The sequence below is a fragment of the Dromiciops gliroides genome, chromosome 5 (genome assembly GCF_019393635.1).
Source record: "Dromiciops gliroides isolate mDroGli1 chromosome 5, mDroGli1.pri, whole genome shotgun sequence".
In the NCBI taxonomy this organism is placed as follows: Eukaryota; Metazoa; Chordata; class Mammalia; order Microbiotheria; family Microbiotheriidae; genus Dromiciops; species Dromiciops gliroides.
Window position 1 is genome coordinate 122,372,858 of NC_057865.1, and position 23,606 is coordinate 122,396,463.

The following is a 23,606-nucleotide window of genomic DNA, read 5'->3' on the forward strand; positions in this document are numbered from 1 at the left end:
TCCACTGTGCTGCCTGGTATCCCTGCTTATAATATAGTAAACAATAAACATTTTTTCATTCAATTCATTTATTCATTAATACTAAAGATATAGCATTGACATATACATAAATATTACAATCATTTTTTCCCCTTTGGATACACTTGGACATAGTCTACTGGGATCATAGATCTAGCGATGTAAGGAAACTTTGGTCATCTAATTCAATTCCTTTATTGTATAGAGAAACTATAGCCCAGAGAGATTACATAACTTGCTTAATGTGTCACAAATAGTATAGCTAGATGAATTAAGAGAACTCTGATTATGAACTCCAGTCCCAGTTTAGGGATCTGTCCACTATACCAACTGCTTTTGTTGCCTATTTGTCTATCAGCTAAATCAGAGAATATATGTAGGACAGGTTATCAGTAGAGGCTTTACAATCCTTGTGCTGAATGCTGTCCATAATTCTGGTCTTTAAAAATGATGAAAAGTTCATGTATTCTTTCAAATTGATAGTAAAGGAAGTAAATGTATCTTATTACCAATCTGGAAAACATTCCTTCCAAATTCATATAAAACCATACTTCATAGTCTCCTTGATGTATCAGCTAGTTTTCAATCCATACAACTGTTCATTAATAAGTCCATTGTAATTGATTTATAAAGGAGATTTAAGAAATTATTGTTAAGGATTTATTATATTTTTAATAAGATCATATTTTCTCAGCCATTAATTTTATAATTCAATTTAAGCTAATTACTAGCCATCCCTTTCAATAACAACAAAAAGAGTTTTCTGGTGTTTCTTCCTTGGCTCTCTCATCAGTCCATTCCTTCACTTAGTTATGGATTTTAAATCGTTCCTAAGGATTTGCTATATCCCATATGGGATTTTATACACCTCCTATTCCCTTTTAGTCCCAATAGGCCCAGCATTCTTTTTTAATCATTCAAGTAGCTTATTGGCTTAGGGCAAAAATTACTCTCTCCAGTCAGGATCTCCAGCCTTGGGCTCACTCCTTTGGCAGGGCACAGGGCAAGGAAAACTGGCTATTCTTGAATGTTAAAGATGCCACCCAATCCTTCTTTACTCCTCTCAAAATATATGCAATTCTTTTTTTTTTTTTGAACACCATTACTTTATTTTTACTAGTGGAGATAGCCGCGGGAATAGGACCGGAAAGGGAGAGCCACTCCCACACAGCTAGGATAAACCGCCCCCCAAAATGCCCAACTGGGGCCCTCCTCTTCCCCACCCCCACCCCCCACCCCGACCCACTCCCCAGGAGGCAACCAACAACACCCTCAGCTCCTAAAGTGAAAGAAAAGGAAGAACTCCAAGAAGGAAGGGGAAGGTTGGGAGAAGGGAATTTAAATACGAGACATGGGGCAAGGGGGACCCCGAAATCCTTGGGGGTGTCCTAACGGACCATGTATTCTTTGCGTTTGTTGAGCCGTACTTGGCAGAATGAGAAGCGTCGCAGGAGAAGGTAGAGGCCAGCAGCAATGAAGCAGTTGTAGCTCATTTGTTCATAAAGTTCATATTTTTCTGAGAACCATTCTTAGTAAAATCACTTTCAGTAAAAGGTACATCTTCAATTAGCCCAGCAAAATGGACGTTGAAGAAAAATCCAAGAAGGACCAACATGATCACCCCCCAGGCGCTGAGGACTATGCCGAAGGCTGCCAGCTTCGGCCCACAACACGAGAGGGAAGCCATGGCGATCCCAGTCCGGGACAGACAGCGCAGAGGCTAGAGAGGAGTGTCAGTCCCTGGGAACCGAGACCATATGTGCAATTCTTGAAAAGCTCAAACTGGGGGTGGCTAGGTGGTGCAGTGGATAAAGCACCAGCCCTGGTGGATTCAGGAGTTCCTGAGTTCAAATCCAGCCTCAGACACTTACTGGCTGTGTGACCCTGGGCAAGTCACTTAACACCCATTACCCCGAAAAAGGGGGAAAAAAAAGGAAAAGCTCAAGCAGCTCTTTGCGAACGCCTTTGGAAGATTAATTAGAAAGATGATTTTTAGTATCATCTTGCTTAAATAGAAAAGGAATTTTTCACAAAAAACACCTGATTAACGAGATTCAACATTATTAGAAAAGGAGCTGAAGTAAAAAAGCTGGAATTTGGGTGAGAATACTAAAATTCCTACTCCAATACTTAGTGTGTGAGAGTGGGTGAGCCATTTAATCCCTCTGAAATTCAGTTTTCTAAGCTATAGACCAGGAATACTAATACCTTAGCTACCCTAATAGGATTTTGATGAATTCTATAGGGCAGCTAGGTGGTGCAATGGCTTGGAGTCAGGAAGACCTGAGTTCAAATCCAGCCTCAGACACTAGCTGTGTGATCCTGTGCAAGTCCCTTAATCCTGTTTGCCTCAGTTTCCTCATCTGTAAAATGAGGTGCAAAAGGAAATGGCTTACCATTCCAAAGATCTTTGCCAAGAACATCCAAAATGGGTTACAAAATGGAATGACTGAACAACATAGAAAGGGAAGCTTTAAGATATGTAAACAAGTTACTGAATATTCAATGTCCATTGGTTCTGTTATTACAAACAAAATCCACATTTTTCATTGGGTTTCATGTTCTTTTCATATGTGTTTCTATCAGTTTTCTGTCATAGCATGTCTTTCAAAATTACTTTTTGGTGTAGTGGACAGCAGTCAAGTGATTTTAGTCAAAGTTACTGGGCCTCAGATTCCTCATCTACAGATCCAATTACTGGCAAGCAAGGCTAGATGATTTCCAAGGCTAGATTAGAGTCCTTGCCAACTCTGACCATAATTCTACACACACATAAACAGAGAACAATATAAAGCAGTTACTTGTCATACCAACCCACCTGGTCAGATTCAATAAATTATTATTATTTTTTTTTTTAGTGAGGCAACTGGGGTTAAGTGACTTGCCCAGGGTCACACTGCTAGTAAGTGTTAAGTGTCTGAGGCCCGGTTTGAATATTAACAATCATAGGGGGCGGCTAGGTGGCGCAGTGGATAAAGCACTGGCTTTGGATTCAGGAGGACCTGAGTTCAAATCCGGCCTCAGATACTTGACACTTACTAGCTGTGTGACCTTGGGCATGTCACTTAACCCTCATTGTCCTACAAAAAAACCCAAAAAAACAAACAATCATAGCTTTGTTATTAGAATATCTGTAGCCTTTAAAGTTTGTGAAGTACTTTACTGTCATCTCATTTGAGCCAGATGACAACCCTGGGAAGTATTATATTATTCCCATTTTAGAGATGAGGAAACTGAGGCAGACAAGATTAAGTGACTAATCTAAGGTCACACTGCCACTAAATTTCTGAGGCAGGATTTAGCCTAGGTCTTTCTGACTCCCAAACCCATCTCTCTACTTGTACCATCCAGAGGCATCATATACTTTGGAAATGTGAAACTTCAAATAGGAGAATAAAAAAGGTAGGTAGTGTGTGGGATGCCCATGCAGTCAATCCATCAGTTAATTAGAAAGCATTCATTAAATTTACCCAATTTCTATGTGCTCTGTAGAAAGTCACTTAAGCTCTCTGGGCCTCAATTTGCTCATCCCGTATAATAAAGGGTAAAAGGCTGCTAGGTGGTGCAGTGGATAAAGCAGAGGGTCTGGAAGTCACCAAAACCTGAGTTAAAATATGGCCCCAGACACTTACTAGCTGTGTGGCCCTGGGCAAGTCACTTAACCTTGTCTCCCTCAGTTTCATTATCTGCAAAATGAGCTGGAGAAGGTAAAGGCAAACCATTACTTTGCTTAGAAAACCTCGAATCCAGGGTCTCTAAGAGTCGGACACAACTGAAAACGACTGAACAACAACAACAAAAGGGTGTGGGGGGAACAGTTGACCTCACTTATCCCTTCTGGGCCTCGGTTATCTGCAAAATAAGGGGTGTGGAATGAGGTAGACTACCTTCTGAGCTTGTTTACTTCTCTGTAAAAATAGGGGAGTGGGATGGAGCAGATGACTTCTAAGGCTTCCTCTAGCCCTATGATCCCTAAAGCTGAAACGCTCAGTGGAGGGACGTCCGACAGGGAACTAATCCTCTTTAAGGGTACCTAGCTTCACATCAAAGTACCGGCAACAACAGTGCAAGGAAAATTTCCCAGAGCGAGGACTTGCCCGAAAGAGAGAACCAGGAAGTAGCCTCATGGCTATCAGTGCGCAAGCGCAGGATCAGGCGCATGAGCAGAACTAATTTACCGACGTAATGTGGCGACCCCTTCACTTCCGGTTTCTTGTGGGCCGCGGTGCTGGTGAATTGGCTTTCCCACCTGGAGGCTTTGGCAGCTCTTCTGCAGCTTCAGGGCCCAGGCGGGTTGGACGTGGGACTCTGGAGGGAGGAAGAGAAGTGAGTCGGGGACTAGTTAGGGAGAGTTGAGGTGGGCGAGTAATCCTCTAAAAGCGTTACCATTGCATCTTGATAGTTCTGGCTCTGATTTAGCTTGCGGAAGTTATCCGTTACAATTGTTATGAGGAGCATCTCATCTAACCCCCGCATTGTGACTGTCTGTCTTTCATAATAATCGCACATTTGAGCGGAGATTGATGTTTTATAAAGCGCCTTCCTCCCTGGGTTTGGTGGAGTTGTTGTCAATACCCACTTTACAAATGAGCAGAATGAAGGCTTGGAGCAAAGCTGAATGACCCAGGGCCAGGCAGCTAAATCATAGCGTCTTTCTTAGATTTTTTTTTTTTTTTTGGTCAGCTGGCGTTTATTAAGCCCTTGCTATGTGCCAGGAAGTGTATTAGGAGCGGAGGACCCAAGGAAAGGGGGAAAAAGACTCCATTACAAGTTCAGAGTCTAATTGTGGAAACATGCAAATAACCGCGTATAAACAAGCTGTAGAAAGGATGAAATTGGGTGTGGGGGCAGTCTCAGGCGGAAGGCACTAAGATTGGGAAGGACCTTCTTGCAGAAGGCGGGACTTAAAAGAAGTCAGGAGATGAGGAAGAGAACAGGTTCAGACTTGGGCGACAGCCAGTGAAAATGCTTGGAGTGCCTTTTGGGGGAGGCAGGCGGGACCCCAAAGCAGTCAGTGTCACCGGATCCACTGAGTACTTGTAGCAGAGTAAAGGACAAGAAGACAGGAAGGGTCAGCTTATGAAGGACTTTAAAAGCCAAACAGGATTTTATATTTGGGATCCTATTTAGAGCTGTAAGGGGTCCCAGAGGCCTTCCGGCCTACCTCCATCTCCTGCTTTACAGACCTATAGGCTGGTTAAATGACTTCTCCAAGGTCGTACAGGTAATAAGGGATGGAGGCACTATAGCAAAATTAGATATCTCTCCTATCTCCTTTTATCCTAGCAACAATTCTGGGCATGTAGGTGATATCATTATCTCCTGTTTTGCTGCTACTACTAGCCACTAATAACTTTTATATAACACTTATTTATGATGTAGTTGGAAGCATTAGGAACTGGGGTCCAGAAGAACTAAGTTCCAATCCCTGTTCTAGTTTAGCTTTGGCAAGCCACTTATACTCTCTCGTTTTCATTTTTTTTCTCATATATAAAATGGAAGTGTTTGAGGAGATGATCTCTAAAGTATGTTCCAGATCTACAGTTGGAGTCTGGAAATTTATTGACTACCTATTATGTGCAGTTGAGTGTGGTGGAGGAGACAGTGGGTAGTAGTGTTTAGTACTGAATGGGGGGAGATCTGATTTAAATTCTTGCCTCTGGCACTTACTGTCCCTGTAACTGTAGATGTGTAAATGATTTAACCTTTTAGAACTTTAGTTTCCTTCTCTGTAAAGTGAAACTCAACCTGCCTTTCTGTGTTTTGAGTTTCAAATGAGTTTATGTAAAACCCTTGTTAACCTCAAAAGCTGTATATGAAAAATGTTATTATAAAAAAGCTTGTTATCATTCTTGTTATAGCCTGTCTCTTTAGAAAAAAAATGAAAAATTTATGTCACAGTATACTAAACAATATATGTGATTGTAAAGGAAATGGGACTGAGCAAACTAAACAGGAAAATCAGTCTTAGAATCCCAGTTTGTAGCACGAAATTTGGGAGGGATGGCAATTTACTTCAGTCATATGGTAATTTTTATGCCCCCAGAAGAAAACTATCAATCAAGTAACCTAATTGGAATTGGTTTTATATGCAAATATGCCAGTTCACCTAGTAAAGGAAGTCAATGGAGTGCCTGAAGTTCAATTGCCAAGCTACTTAGAAAAAGTGAATTTCAGATCTCTACAACTTGGTTGTGATTATACTAACAAATTTATTCAGGTAAGGAATTTTAATAATTCAAAATTTATTTTCCTTAAAAAAGCATGCTAATATATATGATGTGTATAATGTTGGGTGGGATTTTTTGAAGAAAAGATGATATTTAATATTCAAGGGTCCCACAGGTTTTCTATTTGCAATTTTTTGATTATTTTGCTTTTCCTGTTCAAAGTGGGGTTGGTAAATTCAGACAGAAAAACAACTAGAATTAAACATTTACTATGTTCCAGACATAAGAGATACAAATAAAAAAGCAAAAAGAAAAGCTGACCGCCCATGCCCATCAGGAGAAATATTCTTATTCTGAAATCCCTTAATCTAACCCAAATCCATTGTTTTTCTGCCTTTCCCTTTCCCTTCCCTTACCAAAAACTACTCTTTGTTCATACTGTGACATTCAACCATAGACCCTTCCATATTCTCCCAGGCTATCCTTACTTCTGAACTATCCCTTCTGCTTTTTTTCTCCATCTTGACCCTTTGGTAAGCTAGTTCAATTTTATACTGGCACCTTGCCAAGCCTCAGCCTTGGATCACTTTCCAACATCTGCTGTCTTTGATCCTAATACCTCCAAGGATCTGATACAAAATCCTCTGGTTGACATTCTGAGCCCTTCATAACCAATCCTGTTCTACAACCTTTCTAGTCTTCTTACTCTTTCAAACCTCCTTCCTTTCCCACAGCACACATTCTTCAATCCAGTGGTATTGGACTCCTTGCTGTTCCCTGAACAAGGCATTCTGTCTCTTGGCTCTGGGCATTTTCTTTTGCTGCCCCCCTTCCTAGAATGCTCTCCCTCTTCAACTCTTCTTCCAAGTTAACCCTGGCTTCCTTTACATTTCAGGCAAAATCCCACATCTACTGGAAGCTTTTCTCAATCCCACTTAATCCTTTTGTCTTTTCTCTGTTATTTCCTATTTATCCTGCATATAGTTTGTTTATATGTATTTGTGTGCTTGTTGTTTACCCCTTTAGGTTGTGAGCTCCTTGAGGGCTCCTTGCCTTTCTTTGTATCCTCATTGCTTAGTACAGTGCCTGGCACATAACAGATGTTTAATAAATGCTTATTGACTTACTAAAGGAGGAAGACAGCATACAAAAGGGAGCTGAGAAGCCTGGGAAGGACTGTCTGAACTTCCCCAGAGAGCTTTGCTTTAGATTTGTACACATATAACTTGAAAGTTTTTGAAAATATTTGTACATTGTTTAATTACATTTGGCAAAATTTTAATGTATCTCATTGGATGTTCCACTTGGACAAAGGGCTGAAAGAATCTGAGGGTTTATATCATCTTAATAGTCATTTGACAACACACTTTGCTGTTTGAATCTTTGCAACTTTTTTTTCTTATTATTCTTCAACTCCTAACCTTGTTAGACATTTGTTATTAATGCCTGTCTTTTGTAAAACCCGAGGATATTTAACATCATTGACCTCTTCATATTTTGAACCAGGTCTATAGATATTGTGATCTTTTTTTTTTGGCAGTTCATGTATTTATTTTATTTTCCATTTATATGTAAGGGTAGTTTTCAACATTCATTTTCATAAGATTTAGAGTTCCAAACTTTTCTCCCTCCCTTTCCTCCCCCCTCCACAAGATCACAATCAGGTTATATATGTACAATCCACAAGTGTTCTTTTTATCAGTTCTTTCTATAGGGGTGCATAGTAAGCTTCCTCATTAGTTCCTTGGGATTGTCATGGATCGTTGCATTGCTGAGAGTAGTTAAGTCATTCACAATTGCTCCTTGAACAATACTGCTGTCACTACACACAGTGTCCTCTCAGCTCTGCTCACTTCACTATATACATGGATGTTCATTAGTCTTTCCAGGTTTTTCGGGGATCATCCTGCTTGTCATTTCCTGTAGCACAAGTCCATTCCACTACAATCATATAACACAGCTTTTTCCATCATTCCTCAATTGATGGACATTCCCTTGATTCTCAATTCTTAGCCTCCACCAAGAGTTGCTATAAATATTTTTTGTATAATTTTTCTCCCTTTTCTCTTTTTCATGATTACTATTGTTAACTGTTTCCCTTCCATCCTGTTCCCTTCCCCATGATATTTATTCTATTATCCATCTTCTTTCATCCTATCACTCTGCAAAAGGGATTTGCTTCTGTCTGTCCCCTCCCCCAACTCTGCCCTTTCTTCTTTTGCCCCTCTCTTTTTATCCCTTTCCCCTCCTATTTTCCTGCTGGGTTAGAGAGATTACTCCACCCAATTGAGTGTGTCCATTATTCCCTCCTTGAGCCAATTCTAATGAGATTAAGGTCTTGAGCCAATTTTGATGAGTGTTAGGCTCATTTACTGCCCAGATTAAATAGATTACTCTACCCAGTTGGGTGTGTCTGTTAGTCCCTCCTTGAGGCAGCTCTGATGAATATAAGATCTTTGAGCCTTTTCTGATGAGTGTAAAATTAATTTACTGCCTTGCTCCTCTCCCATCCCTTCCCCCACTCCATAAGCCTTTTCCTGTTACTTTCATGTAGGATTTCACTTCTGCCCTTCCCCTTCCTCCAGTGAATTCCTTTCACCCCTCAATTTAACCCTAAAGATGTTATCATCTAGCTAAGTGACACAGTGGACAAATCATTACCCCCATACCCATGGGCATCCCAGCCAAAACCCAGCCTCAGACACAAGACAGTCGCCCACTGTATGACCCCAGGTATGTCCCCCAGCTCCAATTTTTTTTATGGTTCTCTAGGGTCTTGTATTTGAAAGTCAAATTTGTCATTCAGGTCTTTTCATCACAAATATCTGAAAGTCTTCTTTTTCATTAAAGTCCCATTTTTTCCGCTGAAAGATAATGGTGAGTTTTACTGGGTAGGTGATTCTTGGTTGTAATCCCATTTCCTTTGCCCTTTGGAATATCATATTCCATGCCCTCTGGTCCTTTAATGTAGAAGCTGCTACATCTCGTGCTATCCTGACTGGGGCTCCACAGTACTTGAATTCTTTCTTTTTGGCAGCTTGCAATATTTTCTTCTTGACCTGAGAGCTCTGGAATTTGGCTATAATATTCCTAGGAGTTTTCTTTTTGGGATCTCTTTCTGGGAGTGATCAGTGGATTCTTTCAATTTCTATTTTAGCTTCTTCTTCTAGAATTTCAGGGCAATTTTCCCTGAGAATATCTTGGAAGATGGTGTCTAAGCTCTTTCCTTGATCATGGTTTTCAGGTAGACCCATAATTTTCAAATTATCTCTCCTGGACCTATTTTCCAGGTCGGCAATTTTTCCCAGAAGATATTTCACATTGCCCTCTATTTTTTTCTTCATTTGGATTTGCTTTATTGTGTCTTGGTTTCTCATAAAGTCACTGGTTTCCATTTGTTCAATCCTAATTCTTAGGCAATTATTTTCATCAGAGAGCTTTTGTACCTCCTTTTCCATTTGACTTTTCAAGCTCTTGACTTTTTTCTCATGTCTTTCCTGCATCACCCTCATTTCTCTTTCCATTTTTTCCTCTACCTCTCTAACTTTATCTTCGAAGTCCTTTATGAGCACCTCTATGGCCTGAGACCAATTTGTATTTTTCTTGGAAGCTTTAGATATAGGGGCCCTGATGTTGACATCTTCCTGTGAGGGTGCCTCTTGGTCTTCCTTGTTACTGAAAAAACTTTCTATGGTCCTCACCTTTCTCCGTGTGCTCATCTTGCCTTTCTTTTACTAGACTTTTAGCTCCTTAAAGTGGGGCACTGTTTCCAGGCTGTAGTAGCCCAAGCTTAAGAAGTCCCAGGTGGTATGATTTAAGGAGAATCAGCTTCTTCCCTCCCTGGCCTGTTTCTTGGTCTTAGATGACCCCAGACCAACTTGCTAATCAACCAGCTTTGTGTGTTGTGGTTGTTAGCTCCGACCAGCCTGTCCCCCTCCCCCACCTGGGCCACTTCTACTCGAGCCTACCAGCTGGTTCTCAATAGGGGTGTAGAATCCAAGTTCTGCCTTAGCACCAGCATAGACCCCTGTAGTCTCCCCCCTGCCCAGGGCTCAGCCCATTCACCAGACTGTGAGCTTAGTTCCAGACAACACTGGTGCTTCAGCTGATTCAGAGGCTCTGGGGGTCTCCTTCTCTGGTGAGGACTTCCTGAGACTGGATCTGTGTCAGGGTGACTTTGGGGTTGGGCCTGACTCCTGTATCAACACACCACCTCCCTCCTTCTGACCTTCCAAGCCATTCTTGGTTAGAAGATGATTTCAGCACATTCTTCTGTGAGTTTTGCTGCTCTGGGCATTTCCCTATGACCTTATTTGAATGTTTTTTGGAGCGAACATCGTGATCTTTTGTTATTATGTATGTCACCTTAAAAAAAATCAGGTATTAGCAATAGGAAGATAGATTGATACTGTTTTTTTCCTTTACATTATTGTGGTCATTCTGTGAATTTTTTTTCCTGGTTTTGCTTTACTCCATGTTCATACCACTCTTCCCAAGTTTCTCTGAATTCTTTACATTTGTCATTTTTATAGCATAATCATGTTTTAATATGTTCATCTGTCACACTTTGTCAAAACATTCCCTACTTTATAGGCACCCAACTCCCTTTCAGTTGTTCTCTACTACAAAACAATTATTTCCCTATATTTGACCTCAGTATATATGCACAGTAGTGAATATACTGTTTTTGATCTCCTTGCAATATGACATAGTAGTACATGTACATTGCTTAGTCAGAGCTAGTGATTTTATTAGTATAACTACAAATTGTTTTCCATAGTGGTTCAACCAATTCACAGCTATACCTGTTGTGTTTTAGTCAGTTATTCTTTTTCTCCACTTAATTTTATAACATTTTCATTTGGGCATAAAATTAGTTGTGGTAATTGTTGATCATATGCAGTAGAATATTTTAATATTTTCTTCAATAACACCTTTAATTTTCACAAGAAATGTGTTGGTTTCACCTCTACTTCCCAGCAAAGATTTATAATATAATGTTGCTGTGAAAGATTTGATTAAGAGATAATTAGTTTTTCAAAATATATTGCTTTACATTTAATAGTACTTTCTGAATTATTATGCTATATGTTTCAGATTAAGATATACTTGTCAAAGCAAATAAAAAACCAAGCCTAGCAACTTTGATGTTAAACCATAATCTGTCTTATATTTTTAATCCTAGTCAACATCTATTGTTCTCATGTTTATTTTTTAATTTATTTTAAAAATCCACAAATCGGGGCAGCTAAGTGGTGCAGTGGATAGTGCACTGGCCCTGGAGTCAGGAGGACCTGAGTTCAAATGCAGCCTAAGACACTTACTTGCCAACTTACTAGCTGTGTGACCCTGGGCAAGTCACTTAACCCCAATTGCCTCACCAAAAAAAATCCACAAATCTATTGTTCCTTGATGATGTGGCTAATTAGGAACATAATTTAGTGATGTTCTTGGCTTCTAGTAAAATACTAGTTTGGAAAAAGATGAAAAAGATATGCTACTCTTTTATTCTTTTTTTTTTTTTTTTTGCGGGGCAATTGGGGTTAAGTGACTTGCCCAGGGCCACACAGCTAGTAAGTGTTAAGTGTCTGAGGCCGGATTTGAACTCAGGTACTCCTGAATCCAGGGCCGGTGCTCTATCCACTGCGCCATCTAGCTGCCCCTCTTTTATTCTTAATAATTAGTTCATTTCATTTTCAAAATCTTAGCTACAATATGTGAGTGTACTGTTAAAAATTAAGTTTAATTTCATAAGTCATAAATGCCTTTTAGAAATATTCATATAGTGAATTTGCTTTCTTTTACCATTTTGTATTTCTTCTCTACCTAAGGTCCATGGAATTTATAATAAGATTAACATTAATGTTTACTGAATGAAGAATTTGGCATTTATAATGAAATAAACATTTGCATTAACTGAATAAAGTATTATACTTTTTGTAGAGACAAACAATAATTGTCTTATTTCGAGTCAGTTCCAAGATAATTAACTTTGTTGTTGTTTAGTTGTTTCAGTTGTGTCTAATTCTTTATGACTTCATTTGGGGTTTTTTTGGCAAAGATACAGGAATCATTTACCATTTCTTTCTCCAGCTCATTTTTCCAGATGAGGAAACTGAAACAAATAGGATTAAGTGACTTGCCCAGGGTCACACATCTAGTAAGTGATGAGGCTGAATTTGAACTCCGGTTTTCCTGACTCTGGGCTTTTCCATAAATAGCTTTACATAAATGAAAAAAAAAAGTTTTACTTTTAACTTGTGGGAAGTTTTAAAAGGGAAAATAGCACAGCTTCAAAGTTATCAAGTTTCAGAAAGTAGAAAGCTAATTTTACTTTTTCAAAAATTATTTTTTAGAATAACTTTTTGTTTTTGTTTTTTTTGGTTTTTTGGCGGGACAATGGGAGTTAAGTGACTTGCCCAGGGTCACACAGCTAGTAAGTGTCAAGTGTCTGAGGCTGGATTTGAACTCAGGTCCTCCTAAATCCAGGGCCGGTGCTTAATCCACTTCACCACCTAGCCGCCCTTAGAATAACTTTTTAATGAACATTTTATTACTTTGAAGTTAAATTGTTTTTTAAACATAGGTTATTTTCCTCCATTTATGTAGGTCACAACCCCCTGATGAAGTAGTAGTTTGTTTCCCATCATTTGTATTAGTGAAAAAGTCATTCTGCAGCCTACTTAATGGCTGAGTCTTTTTGAACTTTTTCTAGATGTCTTCATACAAGGAAAATATAATCTATCAGCAGGCTCATGCTGGAAGCCTCTATGTAGTTTGGTAGGATTTTCCAGAGCTTGTTCAATCCTGGCTTAGCCTCTGAAAACTTAGGACCAACTAACTCAATGCCATAGTGATTCATCTGAGTAGGACTGTATTTAATGAAAAATCATTTCGATATGTTCAAAATTGGCTTTTAAAATAGACACTTCTTCATTTATGAATAGTGGCATAATTGTAATATTCATACAAATGATTGGCCATCACCAGCTCCTGCTCTCCCATCTCCTTCCCTCAAATCTTGAAACTTTTGGCTGACAGTTAACAGTGTAAGGTTGTGGGGCAGCTAGATGGCGCAGTGGATAGAGCACCGGCCCTGGAATCAGGAGTTCCTGAGTTCAAATCCGGCCTCAGACACTTAACACTTACTAGCTGTGTGACCCTGGGCAAGTCAGTTAACCCTCATTGCCTCACTAAAAACAAAAAAAAACCAAAAAAACAGTGTAAGGTTGTGTTCCAGTATCTAACATAGTGAGCTTTCTGACTCAACATAAGGATGCTTGTATAATTTTCATTTTTAAGCAATCTCATCTACACATACATCTCCTCTTCATACTTTTATCTTTTTAATGCTTTCCTGATATTTTAGGAAGACTTCCTTTTGTTTCTGTTTGTTAGTAAAAAAATGACTAATCCTGGCTGACAAGTATGTGACTAATACTAGAAATACATCATTCATGTACCAAGAAAAAGAAAAGCACAAGTTTTAAAGTTAAAATAGGTAGATGTGTTAAAAATTCTCATTTTCTAAGTTTACAGAGTACCCAGAATTCCCTTTAGCATTTCCATCTATCTCCTTAGACTCCTTTAGTTCATCTTACTGTTCCTCAAACAATAGATTAAACATACATGTATATGCACTACTTACTATATTATGTGTTTCTCTTAGTCCTTCTATAATGAGAAAAAAGGAGGCTAATTTAAAAAAAATAATGTAGTTCTAGTCATTTCAATTCAACAAATATTTTTAAATCAGTCATTGAGTGTATAACACTATTACTAGATTTTGGGTAAGACACAAAGCACGTAAGATAGTCTCCTGCCCTCATGAAGTTATATAGTATGTTGGGGAAATGACAGATAAATATGATAACAACAACAACAACAACAACAATAATAATAACTGATATATTGCACTTTAAGGTTTTCAATGGAAAGGACTCTAGATTTGTAGTTATAGGACCTCAATTCAGATTTTAGCCCTGTTCTTTGCCACATTTCTGACCTTGGGAAATTCAAATTCACTTAAACTCTTGGCCTTAGTTTCCTTATCTGTAAAATGAGGGAGTTGGACTGTATGGTCTGTAGCTTTAAATCTATGATTTTATCTCTCCTTAGTTTCAGTCCTCTATTACCACCTGCCTTCTGTCATGTCTACCTGAATCAGCCATAGGTATTTCAAATTCAACTTGTACAAAATATAAATCATTCTCTTTACCAGAAACTCTACTATTCTTTATAACTTCCTTATTTCTTTTGAGGAAATCACCTTCCTTTCCTTTATCTGAGTTCACAACTTTGGAGTCATCTTTGTTCACTCTCCTTCATACCCCATATCCAGTCATTTGCCAATTGTTGGCTATTGTACTTCTAAAACATTTCTCAAATCTATCTTCTATATGTAGTATTTACTTAGTGATTTAAGGTTTGAAAAAAAGGTTTAAAAAAAACTCATTTTATCCTCACAACAACCCTGTGATAGAGATGTTATTATTATCCTTGTTTGACAAATGAGGAAACTGAAGTAGATAGTCTTGCTCAGGGTTGCATATTAGCAACTATTCCAAGCTTGAACTCAGGTTTGAACTCAGATCTCCAGCATCCAGCTGCCTCTTCTCTATGAATATTTGCTGCCCTAGTTTAGGCCCTCATTACAGCACCAAAAACAAAAGAAATAGTATGGTTCAATCAGCATCTCTACTCCACAGTTCTTTTTTTTTTCTGGATTTGGAGATCCCCTTCCATCATGAGTCCCCTGGAACTCTCCTATACCATTGAATTGGTGAGAAGAATCTAGTCCATCACAGTTGATCAACACACAATGTTGATGATACTGTGTACAATGTTCTTCTGGTTCTGCTCATCTCACTCATCATCTGTTCATGGCAGGTCCTTCCAGGTTTCTCTGCACTCCTCCTGCTCATTGTTTCTTACAGCACAATAGAATTCCATTACATTCGTATACCACAACTTGTTCAGCCATTCCCCAATTGATGGGTAACCCCTCAATTTCCAATTCCTTACCACCACAAAAAGAGCAGCTATAAATATTTTTGTACATGTGAGTCCTTTTCATTTTTTTATGATCTCTTTGGGAAAAAGACCCAAAAGTGGTATCACTGCTCCACCAACAATGCATTAGTGTTCCAATTTTCCCACAGCTTCTCCAACATTTATTATTTTCCTTTTTTGTCATATTAGCCAATCTGACGGTGGTATCTCAGAGTTGTTTTTAATTTGCATCTCTCTAATCAGTAGTGATTTAGAGCATTTTTTCATATGGGAATAGATAGCTTTGATTTCTTCATCAGAAAACTGCCTGTTCATATCCTTTGACTATTTCTCAATTGGGGAATGACTTGGATTCATATAAATTTGATTTAGTTCCCTATATATTTTAGAAACGAGACTTTTATCAGAAGTACTGGCCATAAAAATTGTTTCCCAGCTTTCTGCATCGCTTCTAATTTTGGATGCATTGCTTCTGTTTGTACAAAACCTTTTTAATTTAATGTAATCAAAATCATCCATTTTGCAATTCATAATATTCTCCATCTCTTGTTTGGTCATAAACTGTTCTCCTTTCCAACCTCATCACTTCTTGCCAGACTTATATTACTTTTAATTTACACTACATAGATCTTGTGTGTAAATTTATTTGTATGTTGTTTCCCACATTAGAATGTAAGCCTTTTGAGAGCAAGTATCATATTTTTTGCTTTTCTTCATCTCCCTAGAGCTTATCCCAGTGCCTGGCACATAGTGAACACTTAAATGCGCTTTTATTGATGGACTGACTATTGAGATTGCTTTTAGTTGGTGTCCTTGCTTTAGTCTTCTCATTCCAGTTTATCTGCTACAGATTTGCTGAATTGATACAAAAGCATGAGTCTGACTATATTGCCATCCTACTTAAATAGCTTCAGTGGCTTCCTAAAAGCCATTCATAATCTGGCTCCAATCTCTCTTTGCAAACTGATTTCACATTTGGTGTCATTCATTTACTCTTCGTTCCTGCTAACCTGGACTGTGTGTTGAACCCGGTATAGAAACTTCATCTCAGGCTTCCTCTCTTTGCGTAGGCCATCTGCCACCTATGTCTGGTATGCTTTTCATTTTCACCTCCAGCTCTTGGAATCCCTTGCCTACTGCAAGGCTCAGATGAAATACCGTCTTCTATAGGCATCCTTTCCTGAACTTTCTTGTTGTTAGTACCCTCACACCCCTCCACAGTCACATCATATTTATATTTAGATATGTTGTTATTTATTTGTGTGGATGTTGTTTCCCTGTAGTAACTCTTTAAAAATAAGGACAGTTTTGTTTTTTTCTTTGTATCCCCACCTCTAAACGTTATACATAGAAGGTCCTTAATTAATGATCGCTGAATTGAATTGAGTGAGAGTTTGAAGGGGGAAACTTATCTTTAGAGTGCATGAACCTGAGTATACTGGCTTTATAAGTTATTAAAAGCTCTGAAAAGAAACACCAATATGAATGATGTGTAATTGTGCCTTTTTTAACTAAAGGTCTTAGGAATACCTATAGCCTGGCCTTTATTGAATTGTCATGACAAGGTAAGTGACTAGAGTACTAAAGCATATACAGAGCATAAGTATTCCTTGTGTGAGTAAAGACCTTTATTCCGTCTGAATTACTCCTGAACTCAGCATAGTGCTCTGCCCAAAGGTGATCTTGGTTGTAATTGAAATCAAATTTGCCACTGCCTTTCAAATATTGTTTAATTGGTTCCCCCCCCCCCCTTTTTTTTTTTTTTAAATTTCAGGGGACAGTTTCACTAATCTACTCTTTAACTCACCTTGGCGATGGAACATCCTTTTTGAAGATAATGGTACAAGGTATGTAATATAAATAACAAGTTTACCTTAGAGTTCATCCACTTTGAAGGGAACCTTTGCTTTATAGTCTTATATTATAGTTCCTCATCCATTTGTTTAGTACTCTACACAATCTGATCCCATAGTACCTTTTCAGCATTTTTCCTACTAACCCACAAAACCATTTGCTCCAGTCAGATTCATGTGATTTGTACCTTAAACATACTTTGTGCACTCTATTTGCTCACTTTGTTCTTTCTACCTGGACTTCCTTCCCCTTTTCCTTTCCAAACCCAGCCTGTTTTTCAAGGATTGTCTTACTTCCTACTTCCTATCTTAACTTTCCTGGCCATTCACAATATCTTGAAAAGATTTCTTGCTCCTCTGAATCCTGTACAGCACTTAACTGTATCACAAATTTCCATTTCTCATATATTGCCTTGTATTTTTAAATTGGTAATGTTATTTTCACTCAGCAAACATAAACAAGTACGTGGAAAAACCAATAAACCTGAAGAAAAGTATATTTCTCTGAAATAGTTTATCAAAACTGCCACAATTGATGGCATATGTATCACTTTGTGTGAGTCTTCCTGTATGTATTTGTATTCTTCATATTCTTTCCTTCTTTATAATTTTAGTCAACTTTGAGTGTGCATGTGTTTCTCTGTGAGTGTGTGCATGCTCACATCCTCATGCCTTATCTCCCCAGCTACACTACTGTAAGTCACATAAGAGCAGGAAGTATATTCTTCCTCAGTGTACATTCAGTAAAAGTTTGATTGGTTTTCCCTGGTGAGGAAATACCCATATTAAAATATTGTGTTAAGGAATGCAGAAAACTTTTTTTTTTTTTAAAGAAGAGAAAGACATCAGATTGTGGGTTTGGTTTTTTTGATAACACTATTTTGTAAGTTTCTGAAGTCATTTGATCCAAAAAGTACAGGTATTTATTTGCCTGTGGTAAATTATGTGTTTCTGCTAATAAACATAGGTTCTTAACAAAAGATTAAATTTCACTGTTTTCTATTTCATTTTACTTAGCTTTATTTTAAATTAAAAAAATATTCTGAACTTAACAAACATCAGCTAAAATGAACACTTCCATGTAGACTATAGAACTGAAAAAGAGGATAGTTCTTGAGATTTCAGATCCCTATTATGTATAAGTGGTTCAATGGATAGAGCCCTGGAGTTAGGAAGACAGTCCTCTGTGGCCCTGAGTGAGTTGCTTAACTTTTTTCAGTAAAATTGAGGTAATAACATCATTTAACTAACGTGGATGTTGTGAGGGTCAAATAATATAACCCTCCAAAAGTAAACAAAAAACCCCCCAGATTTTGATAAGCAAGGATAACTCAGATGGTGCACGCCCTTAGAGTCCGTGTTATAATGATCATGTCCTTTGCAACTGAAGGAATTGAAGATGTTTAACATATATAATACAGAAGACTCAGAACAGGCTAGCTTACTGTGCTCAGTTACTTCATGGGCTATTCTGTGGAAGAGGGATTAGATTTGTTCTGTTTGGCTTCACAGGGCAGAAGTAGGATCAGGGGATAAAAGTTTAAAAGGAGGATGTATATTCGGCCTTGATGTCAGCAAAATTGTCCCAACAATTGGAAAACTGTCCAAAAGTGGAGTGGACTACTTTGGAAAATAGTCAGTTCTCCTTAGAGGTTTCCAGGCAAACTATGGATGACCTCTTGTTAAGCGTGTTAGAATGGGCATTCTTTTTGTCCATGAACTGAGTATGACTTAGGTGTGGTGACTTTTACTTATACCACATTTTGTCATTTCTTCCTTCACAACATATCTTTTCTGTCAGCTTCTCTTCACTCACATAGCTACAACCCTGTTTTAGTCTCCCATCACTTCTCACTGTTCTCTTGCAATAGCAATTCTAACTGTTCTCTCATCCTCAAGTTTCACCCAATTTCAATATGTTCCTCTCTCAGCTGCCAAGATACATTTATGGTCTTCAGAGTATCTAAGCTCATAGTAGAGACAGCATTCATTCATTTAATAAATATTCATTGAGCATCTAATAGAAACAAATCACTATGCTTTATGCTGTGGGAGAACATATTAGGAAAAGAACCTGTTTCTGAATTACCAGGTAGTTCAGTGGCATAATGGATGGAATGCTGGACTTCAGTGCACCTGAGTGCACCTAAATAATTCACACCTTGGTGAGTTACTTAATCTTACCCAGCTTAGGACTCCTTGTTTATAAAATGGAAATAATGGCATCTGGGTCACTGGGTTGTTTAAGAATTAAATAAGATAATTTATGTAAGATGAGTTACAAACCTTAAAGTGCTATTTAAAAGAGCTATTATAATCAGAGTCTAATTAGAGTTTGAATACTTACAAAGTGATGTATCAATAAATATAAGCTAATGTAGTCCAAGCAAAATATTAAGTAATGTCAGTAGGTGAGTGATTACAATTCAGGTATAGTTTATCAGGGAAGGATTCTCAAAAGAAGTTGCTTTTGAACTGTTTTGAAAGAGGATAGATAAACATTGGAGAGAAAAGAAATGTCACTTCACCTGAAGTGAACTATGGCTTGCATCATATTTAAGTAGCTGAATTTTTATGTGTGTGTACAAAAGATATATAGATATGTACACATATGTGTATGCATGTATATATAATGTGTATGTATATAAAACAATTTACTTGTGGCTTCTGAAAGTTGTTAGTGAAAGTTTTGTTAAGGTTAACTATTTTCATTTCTTTTTCCTTAGACAAACAGAATTATCTTTTATAAATTAAGTAGAAACAAAAGAGTAGAATGATTCTATTACATTAGTAATGTCAGGTTTTGACACCGACAAATTTTGGTAAGATATATTTATTTTTGATTCAAGGCATGAAAAGCAAAGACAAAACTACATTGAATAAATAAATATAAGAACATTTTGATTACAATTCTATAAAAAAAAAGTATTTTGGGGTTGTGAACCATTGTAGAAGTCCAAATTGATCAATAATTTTCTTTAAAGGAAACTTGTAGTTTATGAAATATCTATTGAAGAGAATTTGAAGGAAGGCAAATACTAAAAGAGTTATTAAGGTATGGCATTTAGTTTTTTCTTCCTTAAAAAATTAGGTAAAAGATTATTTAAATTGAAATTTGTGAGGATTTCAACTTCAGTGATTAGTAAGAAGTTACTTAATATTTTTATATGATAATAAGTAGTATTCTGTACTATTGTTGCAATGCTTTAAATATTGTAAACTAAACATTTTAATTGCAGTTCATAATTTCATTTCAATGTAACAATAAAATAAGATTTTGCATAATTTTGCTTTTTATCATTTTTCTTGCATGTGAAAAATGTTTTATGGGAATATATATATTTTTTATCCTGTTTTCCTCACAGAGAGAGAGAAATTTCGTGCAGAAGTTAACACAATCAATATATTATTCCTTGGAAATTTAGCTGAGCAGTGTGCAAAAATTGTGCGTCAAGGGGTAAGGGATTTTTATTTTTTATTGAGAAATACTTTCATTTAGCCATAGGGTTTTACTTTGTGTGTGTGTGTGTGTGTGTGTGTGTGAGTGAGTGAGAGAGAGAGAGAGAGAGAGAGAGAGAGAGAGAGAGAGAGAGAGAGAGAGAGACAGTGATTTGACCAGGGTCATATAAGCCACCCTGTAGTAGAGTAGAGTATTTGGATCCACATCTTCCTGACTCTACTGCTTTCTCACTACTACCAGTGGTTTTCTGAGTATGGCCTCTCAAAACTATTTTCATAACAATACTAAGACATTCCACTTTTTAATATGGTAAATATCAATAGTTATAACTCAAAGTAACAAAAGCCCCTGGGGGGGGGTCCTCAACAGTTTTTTTTTTTTTTTTAGTGAGGCAATTGGGGTTAAGTGACTTGCCCAGGGTCACACAGCTAGTAAGTGTTAAGTGTCTGAGGCCGGATTTGAACTCAGGTACTCCTGACTCCAGGGCTGGTGCTCTATCCACTGCGCCACCTAGCCGCCCCGACAGTTTTTAAGAGTATAATAGGGGTTCTTGAGACCAAAAAGTTTGAAAACTGCCCCATTCTCTATGAATTATTTTTCAATTTTGAAGAAAATTTGGTTGCTGAAGGAGTGGTGTAACAACTCAGGTGTGATGAAATGTATAGAAGTAGATTTGTTGTTAGATTTATGATGATTTATTTTGTTCAGCAGCATGTTTGAGGCTTATCACAATAAAGATATTAGATAAGGAGCTTTCTCATGCAAAATGACTATACTTTCAGGGAATTAGAGAGATTCTGTATTAATAGGAGAAAATTGAGTTTTATTTCTATTTTTTCTTTTATCAGTTTTTAATATTTTAAAAGATGTCTTAAAGATGTCACATATTCCTTCCAGATGTTTAGAGTTTTATTGTCTAAGGTAATCACCATATTTTCCACATTCTATCTCATCCTGTGTTTTGGGAATCATGTGATACAGTTGACAGATGGAATAGAAAAACAGGGTAATTACCCAGCCATTACTAGTCAAAACATTTTGGTATAGTCTATTCTACTATTTTACTGATATTGAGAGATAGAGGGTGCATATAAACTATCAGGCTTATCATGTCCAGTGCTTTGAATCTTTATCCCAAGATTAGTGTCTCACTGTGGGAAAAAGAAGAGTGTTGAACAGTCTGTTCTTTTTCTTTACAAAGCTAGAGATTTATTGTTTTGTTGTTTGTTATAATTGTATGAGTCCCTGTATTTTTCTTTTTTCCTTTATTTTAAAAGTTTATTTTAAAAAAAGAACTTTATTAATATCTTTTGTTTTTATATCACTTCCATTTTCCAGTGTATCCCTCATCCCTTTAGTATAGTGGAAGGAAGGAAGGGAGGGAAGAAAGAAAGGAAGGAAGGAGAGAAGGAAGGGAAGCAGAGAGGATGAAGGGAAAGGAAGGAAAAAAGAGAGAGGGAGAAAGGATTGATTTCATGCCCATTTTGCTCTAGGCACTGTGCTAAGTACTTTATAAATGCTATCTCATTTGATCTTCACAACACCCCAGGGAGGTGAATGCTTTTATTTTTATCCTCATTTTACCAGATGAGGAAACTGAATTAGACAGAGGCCAAGTAACTTGCCCAAGATCATTCATGTGTTTAATAAATGTCTGAAGTGGAATTGGAACTCAGGTCTTTTTTTTTTTTTTTTAACTCAGGTCTTTTTCACTGTAGGCCAAAGCTTCTTCAACCGGGGGTCACGAAAAATGTTTGATTTGTATCCCTATTTTGTATACCTATATACCTGGGGTCACATAAACATTTCTCAGGCAAAAAGGGTCTGTGAATGGAAAAAGTTTAAGAAACCCTGCTCTAGGTCTAGCAATGTATTCACTGTGCCACAAAAGAATACTGGGGAAGGAGTCACAGGAACTGAGTTCAAATCCCACCTTTGAAACTTGCTAGCAGTATCAGTTTCCTCACATGTAAGATGAGAGAACTGGACAAGCTGGCTTGTGATGTCCCTTCCCGCTTTAGAGCTATGATCTTTAGAACTATGAGCCTATGAGTTCCATAACAAAGAATCAAGGGGAGGTTAAGAAACCTTTCAACAAAACTAATCAACATATTTAAATAATCTGATATGCAGCATACCACATCCTTAGAACCCCCGCCTCTGCCAGGGGAGGTGTCTTCTCATATCTTTTCTTTTTTTTTTTTTTCTGGGACTATGGGGATTAAGTGACTTGCCCAGGGTCACACAGCTAGTAAGTGTCAAGTGTCTGAGGCCAGATTTGAACTCAGGTACTCCTGAATCCAGGGTTGGTGCTTTATCCACTGCGCCACCTAGCTGCCCCTCATGTCTTTTCTTATGAGCCAAGATTGATCATTCTAAATTTGGAAAATTCAATTTTGATTGTTTTGCTATTCTTTCCATTTACATTTCTGTAGTCATGTATTTTATCCTTGTTCTGCTTACTTTGCTGATTCAAAGAATCAGTTCATCTGTCTTCCCATGTACTACAGTTTGTTTAGATACTCTCCATTTGATAATTTGTACTTTGTCTCCAATTCTTGGAGTTGCTATTAATATTCATGTATAAATAACGTTTCTTTTTGTTGGTGGACCTGCTTAGGGTCTATACTTATTAGTACAATCTCTGAGTCAAAGAAGTTATGTAATTCTAGCCACTTTATTTGCATAATTCCAATTGCTTTGTAAAATGATTGTACTAATTCACAGTTCCACCAACAGTGCATCAGTGTTTCTCTCTTTTCACAACCTAACGTTGACTATTCCTGTGTTTTGTAATCTTTGCCATTTTACAGGGTGGGTGTAAGATGAAATAGTAAGTTTGTTTTGATTTATGTTTCTTTTAATTATTTGAAACATGATTTCATATCATTGTGACCAGTTTGTTATTCTTATTTGGGGAAGTTTGTTCATACCCCTTGACCACTTATCTATTAGGGAATGGCTTTTGGTTTTACATCTGTAGCTATATCTGTATTAATATTTATATTCTCGTCTAAAGGTACACACATATGTACAGCTATATCTATATCTGTATCTGTATCTATATGTCATTTTTATGTTTTGGATATTCAG

General features: G+C 37.5%; 1 protein-coding gene and 1 pseudogene across 1 annotated transcript in view; one reads left to right on the forward strand and one right to left on the reverse strand.

The window, feature by feature from the left end:
* Positions 1-1,406: 1,406 nt before the first annotated feature.
* LOC122727619 lies at positions 1,407-1,705 on the reverse strand (annotated as a pseudogene).
* Positions 1,706-4,208: 2,503 nt separating this feature from the next.
* Positions 4,209-23,606, forward strand: part of POT1 (protection of telomeres 1) — a 124,422-nt gene continuing 105,024 nt past the window's right edge. Inside the window, exons 1-4 of the mRNA XM_043969290.1 lie at positions 4,209-4,344; positions 6,065-6,238; positions 16,975-17,047; positions 20,419-20,510. Coding sequence (XP_043825225.1) covers positions 6,116-6,238; positions 16,975-17,047; positions 20,419-20,510 — 288 coding nt within the window. The 5' untranslated portion in view covers positions 4,209-4,344; positions 6,065-6,115. The remainder of the gene's footprint in view (positions 4,345-6,064; positions 6,239-16,974; positions 17,048-20,418; positions 20,511-23,606) is intronic.